This window comes from Hyperoodon ampullatus (genome assembly GCF_949752795.1).
Source record: "Hyperoodon ampullatus genome assembly, chromosome: 12".
Taxonomy (NCBI): Eukaryota; Metazoa; Chordata; class Mammalia; order Artiodactyla; family Ziphiidae; genus Hyperoodon; species Hyperoodon ampullatus.
Window position 1 is genome coordinate 54,772,308 of NC_136925.1, and position 13,867 is coordinate 54,786,174.

General features: G+C 35.8%; 1 protein-coding gene across 1 annotated transcript in view; it reads left to right on the forward strand.

The window, feature by feature from the left end:
* Nucleotides 1-11,627, forward strand: part of RSPO3 (R-spondin 3) — a gene marked incomplete at its 5' end in the record, with an annotated part of 77,784 nt that extends 66,157 nt beyond the window's left edge. Inside the window, one exon of the mRNA XM_079716868.1 lies at nucleotides 11,152-11,627. Coding sequence (XP_079572994.1) covers nucleotides 11,152-11,345 — 194 coding nt within the window. The 3' untranslated portion in view covers nucleotides 11,346-11,627. The remainder of the gene's footprint in view (nucleotides 1-11,151) is intronic.
* Between the last annotated feature and the right edge of the window lie 2,240 nt (nucleotides 11,628-13,867).

A 13,867-nucleotide genomic window follows, 5' to 3' on the forward strand; every position in this document is an offset into this window, starting at 1 on the left:
GTGTTTTCTAAGCTAGTTAAGAAGTCAATAGTTTGAGACAGAATCTGTAACAAAAAAAGAAAGAAAATACTAAAACTCGTATTACTGAAACTAGTGTTAATAGTGAAAACATTTGAGAATGTACTGAAGTTGCTTAAAAAAATTAGCTTTACATAAGTAATCAATAAATTGCTGAAAATACTAAATTATAACTATAAAAGAGTGTGACATCTTTACTAAAAATATGGAGAAGCACACACTAGATAAAACTCTTGGTAGTTGTTTTTCCCCCTGTGATGTAATTCCAGATTAGAGTTAAATTTTTCCTCCATCAAGCAGTAAAAAGTTTCAAAGGAAAGAAAGAGTGGGATGTGGTAGAATGAGAATTAGACAGCACAGTCAACTAGTGCATAAAATGATAAAAGTGACTAGAATAATATCAACATTTCTTGTATAATCAATCACTGCCAATGTGTCAGCAAGTATGAGGCCATCTCCTCCTGTCAATACAACCGAGTACACAATTTGGGTAAGGGAGGAAGTACAGCATAGTCAAACATGCCTATCAACACTTCTTTTTTTGTCTCAGAAGAACAAAATTCTGAGACAAGTTCTTGGAGCAAATGGAAATTTATCCAAATGAAAGTCAAATGATAAATGCCAAGAGAATATTCTTTATTTGGAATTCTTTCAGTTCTTCAATTTAACCAGCTGGAATGAATTTTCAAGTAGCATTCTGTTCAGACTTTTGAAATGAAGGACTTTCCTGTTAATTGGAAAGCTATATTTCATGAAAGATGAAGACAGTGCTCTTGGCTTAGTGATTCTCTTTAAAAAAAAAAAAAAAAGGCGCTTGGTGGATATTTACCATAAACATATTCCAGAACCTGTATTTCAAGTATGAAAGACTGAACTGTGAACCTACACACCTAACTGAAGAAAAACGGGAAAATTCAAATACCAGTGTTATTCTGACTAAGCTCTACATGAACACACACTGTCATTGTGTTCTCTCATGAGAGGAATATGTGAGGATGAAAAACAGTTTTAAAATATCAATTGTTAATTTTCAGAATCAAATATTGATATAACTGAGGTTTTTGGTTCTCTAAGGTAAATGAATTGGGTAAGTCAACAAATATAAGCGTTCTTTATTGTGTTACTTTAGCATATGTTAGTGGGGCTGGGGTAGGATGATTGTCAACTCAGAAAGATTTAGAGCAAGAGAATGAAAATTCACCAAGAAAAGTTCACCAAGGGCTTCCCTGGTGGCGCAGTGGTTGAGAGTCTGCCTGCCGATGCAGGGGACACAGGTTCGTGCCCCGGTCCGGGAAGATCCCACATGCCGCGGAGCGGCTGGGCCCGTGAGCCATGGCCGCTGAGCCTGCACGTCCGGAGCCTGTGCTCTGCAACGGGAGAGGCCACAACAGTGAGAGGCCTGTGTACCGCAAAAAAAAAAAAAAAAAAAAAAAAAAGTTCACCAAGAAAAACATTTTTAAGACTCAGATTTTCAAAGCAGTCTACACTTCAGGCAGTACTTTCAACTTATTGTTGACTAGTGATACATTAAATAAAGTTGTTACATTTAAAATTTAAATTGAGGACTTCCCTGGTGGTCCAGTGGTTAAGACTCTGCACTTCCACTGCAGGGAGCCCAGGTTCGATTCCTGGTCAGGGAACTAAGATCCCACATGCCACGCCGCTCAGCCAAAAGAAAAAAAATTTTTAATGACACAAAATTAGGAAAAATAATTTATCACAAAAATATGAAATGTTTTTTAAACATTCATTATAGTGAAGTATTAAAGAAATCATTGTCCATACTTCTTAAAGGAATCACTCAAAATATGGTCTGACAATTGTGTATTCTGCTTTTAAAATAATTTTGTAGGAAATCCTATCCATAATAAACTATCTTACATACTTTAACTCTGGCAATATGCATATGATAGGAATTTTCAAAGAGGCTATTCCTAGAAAAAAACTGGGTGGTATTTTTTATATTTAAATTTCTGCAATAGATTTTTTTAAAGGATGATATGAAAAAAAATTGACGTAAACATTCCATAGACTCATACATATTTTCTACCTTGATATATAAGATGGTAGCCTATAGCAGCAGTCAACATGAGTTGAGGGTGGGCTGTGAGGAGGGAGACAAGGTAGAGAATGAATGTTACAACAAAGATAAACACATCAATTAATTTCCGAGACACTCATTAATACTTCGAGAAGACTAGTCTCTACTGAAAATTTTGGGAGGACATGGAACAAAGCTACTAGGCAGGTTTCAACGGTTTTTGAAATAGCGGTGCCAGCCATATCACTGTCTAATTTCTGAAGATAAGCAATATACACATATCCTCGTAAATTCATAAACAGTATGTGAAACAATCAAAATATCATATGCAGAGTCATTGTTTGTAAAGAGAGCAGTAATAGTCATTCACAAGCTAGTCATGAATTTCATGGCAAAAATAATGAACAAAATTTGACTGATTTAATAGGTGAAATTTACCAACACATTCTTTGACAGCAAATGAAAATCAGAATAAGTTTACTTGCTTATCCAATAGATGAAATTGTATAAGACCCAAGATCTAGTTCAAAACACACATGCAAACATGCTTACATCAGGAAATTTTCAACATGTAAATTGTATGTGATTTAGTTTCCAAGAATTTTGTAATCTAACCTAATATGCTGGGTAGAATTTCAAAGTGAAGTTAAGAAATTTTGCACTGAAAAAAAAAAACCAACACTGAACTTACTAATTTCAAATGAACTTTCAAACAAAAGGTAGTTGATTCAAAAGAAATAAGCCCACATAAAAGAATATTAAGCTTAAAATAGTTATGTAATGTAAATCATAATGCACTGTTATATTTTTTAAATATTATAAAATAAAATACAGGATACCCTTTACTTTTATAATGAGTAAATTGTAAATATTGCAAATAGTAAAACATTTTGGGTTTCTTTTTTTCTCCTTGCACTTTTAACTGTTCTTTTAATACTGACGACTTACAACAAGAAGGTATCATAGTATGCAGTATCCAGTATCTCTCACAGTTCCCTTGGCACTCTAGGCAATGTCCCTTTTGAGTGCAAGAAGTCCAGGGTAGCATTCTGGGCAGCAGAATCATGAAGATGGACTGGAGTTGCATTTGGGGGAAAGGCGCATGGAAAGTTCTGTTAGGACGTGGAGCCAGAATTCAAAATTTCAGATCCTGAATCTTCAGTGAGTAATGAAACTATTTAAGCAACACAGGGGAAAAAAATCTGTAAAGCCTTATTGACAACAATCAATTCATAAGGAAAGTATTTGATTTGGCAAAAGCAAGTTCATTATGCTGAAGCATATTATGGAAATATAGATTCTGAAAAGTTGTTATTATTGGTGTTTATGATATCTGCCATAAAATGAAATTATTTATAATGGGACTGCCTTCAAGCCTCAGTGGGATTGTGAAATTTAAATTCATACAGTTTTTCTTTCTCTTTTTCTGATATTAAATGTAACAAAATATAAAAATCTCTGATAATTTTATTAGAATTTCAAAAATGTAATAGTGGTAGTTTTAAAAGTCAAATAAAGTTTCTAAGTTAGATATGAATTATAAGATGTATATATGTATACAATATCCTACCTCTACATGATTGGGAGACTAGTGGAAATCATGAAAACTAAACAGACCTGTAGCAATAAAACAGAAGAGGGTAGAGCATGAGGTAACTGGATGGTGAAGGCACAAAACATCTACTGCAAAGTGCTCTTAGGTTCTGAGGAGCAACTGGCAGCTCAGGAAACTGAAGTTTCAAGAGGTCAAGGAAGTATGTTCTAATTTTTACAAAACCTCTATGTTTTCCTATGTTAGTCCACACCCGCACACTGTCTTTTCTTTTTTGTTTTTTTGTATTCAGTAGTTTAAGTGTGAAATAAAACAAGAATACAAGGATGTCGTGTCACATTGTGCTCTCTTGAGACACAGTTGTGGAGGCAGAGGAAGACGGTGGTTAAGAGCCCTCGTTTTCCTCATCTTCCCATGGAGGTTATAATAGAGCTTATAGACCCAGTGCTCGCTCTTAGAAGTATGGCTGGCACATGGAAGTGTTCATTAATTTTTTGTTATCTGTCATTGCTCTTACTATTTTTAAAAACAGACAGCTCAAGTCATCTTCTCCTTGATTATTGCAACAGGATTACTAATTGGGAGTTTAAGGAGCAAAGAGAGGAGAAACATAAATAATTCAGCCTAAGAGAAAGTTAGAAGAGTGAGGAAGATTTCCCTGAAGGGGTGACACGTGAGTACTTAAGTCTGAGTTAGAGCAAGGGATACTAGAGAATGCATTCTAGGGAAATGAATCAAACATACAGGATCTGTAAACACTGTGAGTGTGGCAGGTGAAGTGCAGAGGTGACTAGGAAGAGAAGGATGAGGTCTTCAAGGCTGCTGACTACATAAGCAGGGGCCAGGCCACAGGACAAGCACCCTGGGTGCCATGGCAAGAAGTTTGGGTTTATCTTCTTTCACTTCTGAAAATTTACACTCAGTTCCTTTCAGTCAGGACAGACTTGTTTCAGAATCCCCAAAAGAATGACACAAATAGATTAACATCTCTTATATTAACCATTTTCAATTGGTGGCAAAATGTGTTTCAATCTTAATATCTTTGCAAAAATGGGCTCAAGGTAACTCCCCAAATTACAGCACTTAGCAGAGCATGTAATGATACATCAAACTATTTTTCTGCGAACTTACTCAGAAGCATCTTGGAAGTTAAATGGAAGTACAATTGAACTAATTCATGTATTAAACTATGGTTGACCCTTAAACAACTTCAGAGGGTTAATCCAAGTATAATTTATTGTCACCCTCCATATCCATGGTTCCTCTGCATCTGGGGATTTAACCAACCAGAAGCTATAGTACTGTAATATAACTGTTGAAAAATATCCATGTATAAGTGGATATTTGCAGTTCAAACCTGTGTTGTTTAAGGATCAACTGTACAGAGTAGATAAATCAGGTAGCTTAAATTTCCATTTGGAGAAATTGTCTGCCTATTTTTTTTAAACCTATCATTCTTTCATATATTCACTGTATTTGAAATAAATTCCTGAGTTAAAATAATAGCAAAGAAATAAGTGTTTCTATTTTATTAAAACAAAAACAAAACAAAACAAAAGGTTTTAATGCATTGCTCAAGTCAGTTCTATTTGGTAATAATATAGCTGAGAAGGAATTTGGCCTTGCTGACTTTCAGCTCTGTTCTTCACCACTGGGTCAAGCTGTCCTGTTCTGTGCCCACAGTTTAAAGACCCTTAAATATGTATTTACACGATAAATCATATTTGCTGAAGTTATACTGTAGCAATTTCCCCTCCTTTGTGAAATTTCTTCAGTGACGTCTTAACAAAAAGGAAAAAAAGTTGGAATTTTCATCCTCTATACATAAATTTCAGGTCCAGCTCTAGATCCAAAAATCATCAGATTAACCCCATTTTCACACCACTTGTGTTCTTTTGAAGGTATAAAGCCTTGGCTTTCCAGTTGAATTTCCTTCTACGCCTAATAAAGAGAAAATACCTAGCAATAAATTTTGTACTTCTGATGGAATATTTATTTAATTGGTTTGAATCATAGATTCAGTGATATTTAGTCCTCAGTTTAGAGTGTAGGATACATTCTCAGCTTTTTGAAAGTCTTGGAAGTGGAGCTACTTAAGCTCAATAGCTCCCCTTAGTGGTATCTTGCAAGAAATTCACCAAGAAGCAGCTTTTATAAAGACTTGGACACAGATATTTCTAAACATCTGGAAAACTGTGAACTGATATTCATAATTTGAATAATTCTCAATAAATTAATTATATTTGCGATTCTAAGGAGAATTCTTTTATTTATAACCACATTATATTTAAAAGGGTGATTGAGCATTTTCTCTGGTTTTTATTTTTACTTGGAACTTATATGTAATTTAGGAAATATAATTCAGGATCATTTCCTTCTCTCTTTGTTCTTTTAATATGTTTATTCTTTTCACTTCATATTTCCTTGATATATTTTAAAAAGACTATCTGCAACTAATTTTTGTTTTGTATCTAGGTGTCTATTCCAAATGTACCTAATCAGAAAACTTGACTTAAAAATTAATAGCTACAGTAAGTCAAAAAACATATTTGATATCCATGGGAAAAAATATAAGAAAAAAAATGATAAGCCATGTGATATGAAATAAACTTTTTGAGAGTATATGTTTAAGGAAATTGGATCTTCTGCTGATCTACAGCTACGGTTCTTAAATGAAGCGGCACATAAGAATAAACTGGGGGTAAACATGTTTTTAACTGTAGGTTCCTGGGCCCATCATGAAAACTACTGAATCATAATCTCCAGGAGTGGCACTAGGAATCTGTATTTTTCAGAGTCATCTGCGCTTGGAAACCTGGTCTGCAGAAGGCCCTAGGAGGTGTTTACATAAATGGCTATATACTATTGTATTAATAGAAAATAACTTCAGAATCTCAAAAATGTCAATCACCTACTCAATTATGTGACACTGACTTGCAACAAAATCTTAAATAATACATGGCTATATGGTCTTCACATAGACTTTAGCTACTCTTTTAAAAGTTAAGGCTCAAAAATAAATACCAGTCATCACCAATACTCACTTTATGGGTTCTTATTACTTATAGAAGTGTTTCTGAAATAGAAAATAAGGTCACATGTTAAACTAGTCACAGAAACACCCAGACTCTGCTTTGCTCTCAGATTCTGATACTTGCCCTTCTCCAGTTTTCAGTACCACTGGTCCTCAGGACAAACTCCCCAAATGGCAATCAAGTCCTGTCTATTGTTCCAGCTTCTCTGGGTAATATACTGTATATAAACTCTGATCAAACCAAGGAAGTCTGCTTCAGTTCCCCAGATTCACCATGTCCTTGCATGCCTTCATGCCATTGACATATTGTTCTCTGCCTACCATGCCCTTTCTCCCTCTTCAGCCTGGCAAACTCTCACTAATTCTTTAAAGCTCAGCTCAAACATCACCCCATCTGGGGAGTCTTTTTCGATCTCCACTGACAGAGTTCAATGCTTTTCTTGCTCTGCAACCAGTAGATCTTGTGCATGCTTCTATTTTTGCATTAGTGTGTGACTATATTTATTGTGTCTGTCTCTATATCTCACTTGTATCCCCAGGTTTTAGCCCACTCTTTGGCACGGGATAGAGGTTTAATTTGTGTTTGTGTAATGAGTTATTAACATTCGCTTTCATTTCTCCCATGGTTAATGTGTGCCATGCACTATGCTAAGTGCTTTACAAGCAACTCACACAATCCTTAAAAAGTTTAGCAAGTAGTAATGATTATCCACATTTTAAATATCAGACAATTAATCCCAAGAGATATCAGCAACTTGCCAAAAGTCACACAAATAGCTGGTGGCAGACCTAGAATTTGAACACCATGTTTTTTTTTTACTCTAAAGACAGTGTTCTTTTTTTAAAATTTAATTTTATTTTTTCTTATACAGCAGGTTCTTATTAGTTATCTATTTTATACATATTAGTATATATATGTCAATCCCAATCTCCCAATTCATCCCACCACCACCACCCCTGCCTCCCGCTTTCCCCCCTTGGTGCCCATACATTTGTTCTCTACATATGTAAGACAGTGTTAAACATTACATTTCTATGCAAAGGCTCAGATTGTACTTGATTGCTAATAGCAATTTCTTTTTGATGGTTTCTATGCAAAGTCCGCCCATGAGGGTGGAACATCGAGGGAAGATGAACATTCTTTTAATCCTTGGAACACTCTACAACATAATTCTGGTGCGTGTGTGTGCGTGCACACACATAATCAATGAATGACAAAACACAAACATATATATGTAAGACTGTGATAACTGGAATGCTTAGTTTGCATAATTACCAAAAAAAGTATAAAAATAACTATTGACCACATCAATGAAAAGTCACCAGAATAGAAAAAGAAATCCTCTTTAATGAAAACCTTACCAGATTTCCCAAATTGCATGTGATTTTTTAATGGACTAGAGCCACTCTTCTGCATTTCTATTTCTTGGACAAGAGGAAAATATATTACTTACGCAAAAGGGTAGTTAGCATTTCCAACCACTAACACATGGCCTGTAAAAAATAATAATCACATTTTTCTATTGTGCAATAGCCCTCTGTTGGGCAACAACAATGTACAATGTGCTAGTTTCCTGTTACTTTAGTAGAACCTCCCCTTTCACTCACCGCCTAGACTAAATAGTTATTCCTTGGATAATAAAACTATGATACTGGGTTTCAAGCTACTTCCAAGAATGTTTCTGCCCATATTAAGAAATAATCATATCAGTTTGCTAATAAGCAGAAATGCACTGTAAGTTGAGTACGTTGTCACATGTAGCTAGAAAACATATAAATCAATCTCTGACCAAGAAAGAAACAATATATTTTTTACATGTCCAAAACTTTATGGTTGGGACCACAGCTGTAAGATGTTGGACCATCATCAAGAGAACAATGTTAAACACTGAACTTTTGGATGATTTCCATAAAAATAACATTTTGTTTGGGGTCAGGAGTTTTTATGGAACTTTGGAATGATTTTCACTGACAATATTTTTAGAGTTGAACTTGAACACCTCCAAAATGCTCTTCAGAATGGAAATATTATGTAATCTAACCTTTGCAGCCATGTCCTTCAGAAAATCAAGCATATACCATAAAAACCAGCATTGCTCTCTTTCAGTTCATGCAGATTTGTGAAAACTAAATTATGGTACATATTCAAGAAAGTAAATTAACTCTTCAGTTTTCTCTATTTAGTTACTAGGTTTATGTCTGCTCTTCAAATGTGTAAAGCCAGCATAAAAAGAAAAAGAAAAAAAAAAAAACCCCTGAATTTCTTCTGTAGAAATCTTATCAATCCAGCAATATTCTTTTAAATGAAAAGAATAATGGAATTGGTGAATCAATATACAACTAGTCAACCCTAGACATACAGTCAACTCTCATATTTTTTGCTCATCTCTACATATCCAAAATAATTTGACTGATATTTATTTTACATCGTCTGAGTTCTCATTTTTGTTAACTGTCCTTTTAGAGTACAAAATTTGGAGGTGTGTTATGTTGAGCCCAACAAGGCAAGTTTTCATAAAGTAACTGGAAGGTTTTGTAAATATAGTCTCAGGCAAAGTTAGCTGTGGCATAAAATCCAAGGAGACTGTGTTGGCCGAGTTTACGAATGCAGTATTAATATTGGTTCCTAGAATTCCATAACCAGAGCTCAAGAAAAGGAAAGCCAAACCACTGAATTCAATATTTGCAGCCTATTTCAGGACGTGAAAATATTTTGGTTCTGTCATGCAGATACTTCATCCAAAATACTTTTGTCCAAAGTGACTTTTTGTAAACTGAAACTAATTTCAGATTTTACATGGCTCAGTGTGTAGGGATACACCCAATCAGAATTTCTCCCACACCAAGGAGTAGTTTGTTCCTAGTTTTCATTTACTATATTGATTTGGATCAGTAATTTTTCACTGGGATATGTGTATGAATGGAGGTTACTAAAACCATGCCCTTGAAATTATTTTACACTGTAGATTGTATATGTAAAATGTTAACATGATAATAAAATATCTAGTTAATTCACTAATTTGAAATTTAAAAAAACGATTCATCTAATTTGGTGACAGACTCATGCATTTTGATCAAATTACTCTCTCCTAAAACTGTTAACAGTTCCCCAAGGCCAATAGAATAAAATCCTTTTCTTCACCCTGGCTCCAGTCTTTCTTGCAATATGCTTTCCTGAATCAAAACCTTTAAAGTCATGTTGATTCCACTTTTTTAAATGCCTCAGAGTGTGAATCTGAATAAATCTGTGCTTCAAACCCAGTTCAAGGTCAAGGTCCTCCATGGAATCCAGTATATTCCAATAAATATCTACTCATTTGGCTGATAGAGACACAAAGTCCCTGCCCTGGTAGCTAATACCATAGAGTTATCAATAAGTTATAGACACAGCTACCCCTGCATGTAGAGAATTTGTGATGGAAATTAATTTCAACATATAAATACTTGCATTAAAATATAGTTATCCTTGGGCTTCCCTGGTGGCGCAGTGGTTGAGAGTCCGCCTGCCGATGCAGGGGACACGAGTTCGTGCCCCAGTGTGGGAAGATCCCACATGCCTCAGAGTGGCTGGGCCCGTGAGCCATGGTCACTGAGCCTGCGCATCCGGAGCCTGTGCTCTGCAACGGGAGAGGCCACAACAGTGAGAGGCCCGCATACCACACACAAATATATATATATATATATATATATATATATATATATATATATATATATATATATATATATATATAGTTATCCTGGTATTCCTCATGAACCTTTATTTGCATATTTTTAATGCAAATTAATTCTCTTCTAGTAGATGGCAGGCAGATATATCAGCATATTGCAAGTACATAACTGCTATTTGGACAATTTTGAAAACAAAATAGTGCCTTATGTAGGAGCCAGATAACATATAGACATTAATAAATTTCTTAGATGGCAAGAAATCTATTCAAAAATTTCTATTAAATATCCATAAATAGCTATCATGTAAAATAATATTCATATCAAACCTATAGCAATAGAACCCTCTGGAATTCAAAACTATCATATATTAATTGCTTCATTATATGTTGTATGTGTTTCATGTTTACATTGCTTGAAATATAGCACAGCCTTCATAAAGACTCATTGAATAAATGATTTAAATAGTAGATATTTGGTATCTGTGGGCAAGGTATGCAACCTAAGAGAAATTCAACTAGTTTTTAAAAACTTAGAATAACCAAATAGAACATGATTGAATGTTTTTTTTTTTTTTTTTATTTTATTTTATTTTTTTTTATTTTTATTTTTTTGCTTTATCACAAATTTAATCAGTTATATGTATACATATGTTCCCATATCCCCTCCCTTTTGCGTCTCCCTCCCACCCTCCCTATCCCCCCCCTCCAGGCGGTCACAAAGCACCGAGCTGATCTCCCTGTGCTATGCGGCTGCCTCCCACTAGCCATCTACCCTACATTTGGTAGTGTACATATGTCCATGCCGCTTTTTTTTAAAAGGTGTATCCTTTCATTTCAGGAAAAAAAGGAAGGGAGAGAAAAAGAAAAAAACTTAATAAAGAAGAAAGTAAGGATGCAATACCTGATAACAAAGGTCTGGAGCCCAGCAGAGAAACTCCAGAGCAACGAGAAAACAAAGACAAACAGCAGCAGAAGAAGCGAAAGGTCCAAGATAAACAACAGAAATCGGTATCAGTCAGCACTGTACACTAGAGAGTCCCATGAGATTGTTGTAAACTCGTGATGCTGCTATCTCCACCAGATGCCCAGGACAGGTGCTCTAGCCATTAGGACCACAAATGGACAAAGTGTCAGTTACTGCTCAGTCTAAACAACATTCCAGATAGTTGCTATATTCTTCATACAAGCATGGTTAACAACAAAGAGCCGGAAGTTCAAAGAAGGGATGTTTTTGAATGGTTATCTTACATGCTTCTGTGCATTTTTAAGAGACAAGAAATTTTGTACATAATCATCAATAGGCTATAAGATGTAATAACATAATGATGACATCTGGAGAAGCAACATCTTTTTCCTATAAAAGTATTTTTTCGAGCTATTTGTTTAAAGAAGCAAACGATAGTTCTGCAAATTCAAAGATGTGGTATCCCTTCGAAAGAAACAGGAGATCAGAGGAGAGAAACATCTTTCAAAGGACAGTGTTGTTTTGTGCAGGAAATCTAGAGAGTGCTCAGATATTAGGGCCTGGCATTTGGAATCATAGGAATTATCACCACAGAAACAACTGTTTTAAGCTTGGTTCTCTTGCCCTCATTTGTCCTTCTGCAAGAAGCATGAGAGTGAACATATTTACAGAATTAAATATACTGTATGGGATTGGCAAAATGTGGAAGAAACCATAGAGTTGGAGATGACTTTTGTGCTTTCCAAAACTGTGAAAGGTTATGATTACCTGGAACAGGTCTCCAGTCTATGTCAGCACTGTGTGGTTCAGCCTCTGCTACCCCTTGGGTTATGTAAGTCTGTAAACATGTACCTGTAAGTTACTTCCAAAAACAAATCATACTTATTAGAAGAAAATTCTGATTTCATAGAAAACGAAAACTAGAGCAAGGAAAATATAACATGTTTGCAAAGTCATGTGTTTTCTTTCTCTCTCAACGGAGGGGGGGTGGGGTGGGGAGCAATCTTATTACCTGCTTAATGGTCCACCTGGAACTAAAAGGGATACTACTTCCTAACAAAGTGTATCTAATGGGGGGAAAGCCACCACAATAAATATATTTGTTGATAGTTTTTAAAGCTTTGTTCATTTTGTTTTATTAGAAAATTGTTACTCTTAGAGACTCCTGAATTAGGGAAGAGGATTCTGTATCCTATGTAATTCAGAACATATTACATTTCTCAGTGTTTGCTTTTGGAATCCACTTTTATCTGAGCCATTGGAGATTTACTTACAAGGTATTAGGAGATAATTATTCAAGTTTTTTCTTATTTTGATCAAAAAATTCTAGTTATAGGTGCAGGGGCCTCCCTAAATGATTTCACTACTCTCCCTTCATTGCTTCAAAATTAGCATCTTTCCTTGTGTGTCGGCTCCTCCCGCATCCTGAACATTTGGCCTTTTCTTCTCCATATTTTCTAAGTCTGTGGATCTCTTTTGGGGATTGAAGTCACCCTAGCTGGAGGCCTCACCATTATTTCAAAGAGGACACAGCCAGCCCAGGGCAGAAGGAGGCATGTTCCACAAAATCTCATGACCCACCATAACCTTCTTTTTTTTTTTTTTTTTTTTTTTTTTTTGCTGTACGTGGGCCCCTCACTGCTGTGGCCTCTCCCATTGCAGAGCACAGGCTCTGGACGCGCAGGCTCAGCGGCCAAGGTTCACGGGCCTAGCCACTCCACGGCATGTGGGATCTTCCCGGACCGGGGCACGAACCTGTGTCCCCTGCATCGGCAGGCAGACTCTCAACCACTGCGCCACCAGGGAAGCCCCCACCATAACCTTCTTGTTGTCATGGAAGGACACGCAGCTCGCCTGTCCACCAGGCTTCCGAGCCCTCTAAAGATCACTGCTTTCTGAAGAGCTGGCAATGAATCTGACTTCTGGCTGCTTATTTCTGGTCATTCTTTCTCCACCAACTGTACTGTTCATATAGACTATTTGGCTTAATTCTCTTTTCCTCTTCCAAGATATAAAATTTTTGAATGATGTGTTCCTGTTTCTTACTCTGGTGTTTTCTTTTCTTGTCCACATTAGATGTGTTTCAACTAACTAGATATATTCCCAATGTATAAAAATAATTCTATCTTCACCTATAATTTATGTCACTAAGGAGAAAAAGATCTTTTCCTACTGAGCTATATTAGGTGGAAGTATATTCCCATCTTCTAGAACTTTGGGGTGGTCTCTATCACCATCTTTGTCCTCAATCTTATGTAGTCAAGCATACGTGGCCATATTATTTTTGTGTATTTTTTTGTTTATCATTGTCTTCATTCTTTCAACAAGCAATTACTGGGAAGGTCTACGCCTGCATACGCAGTACTGGGAAAAAGGTTAAATAAACCAGGACACAACAATCGTGGCAAATGACTATCATGTCTTCCCAGGTGTTTTGACTCAAGACTTTTACCCTGTGGTCCCCCAGACAATGGCAGATAATCTAAATCCTTGATGCAGCACGTAATTACAAGTAGAAATATTACAAAGGAAAAAGAAATGAAAACTAGCATTAATGGTCACACGTTGGGGAAATATAAGTGAAGACAAA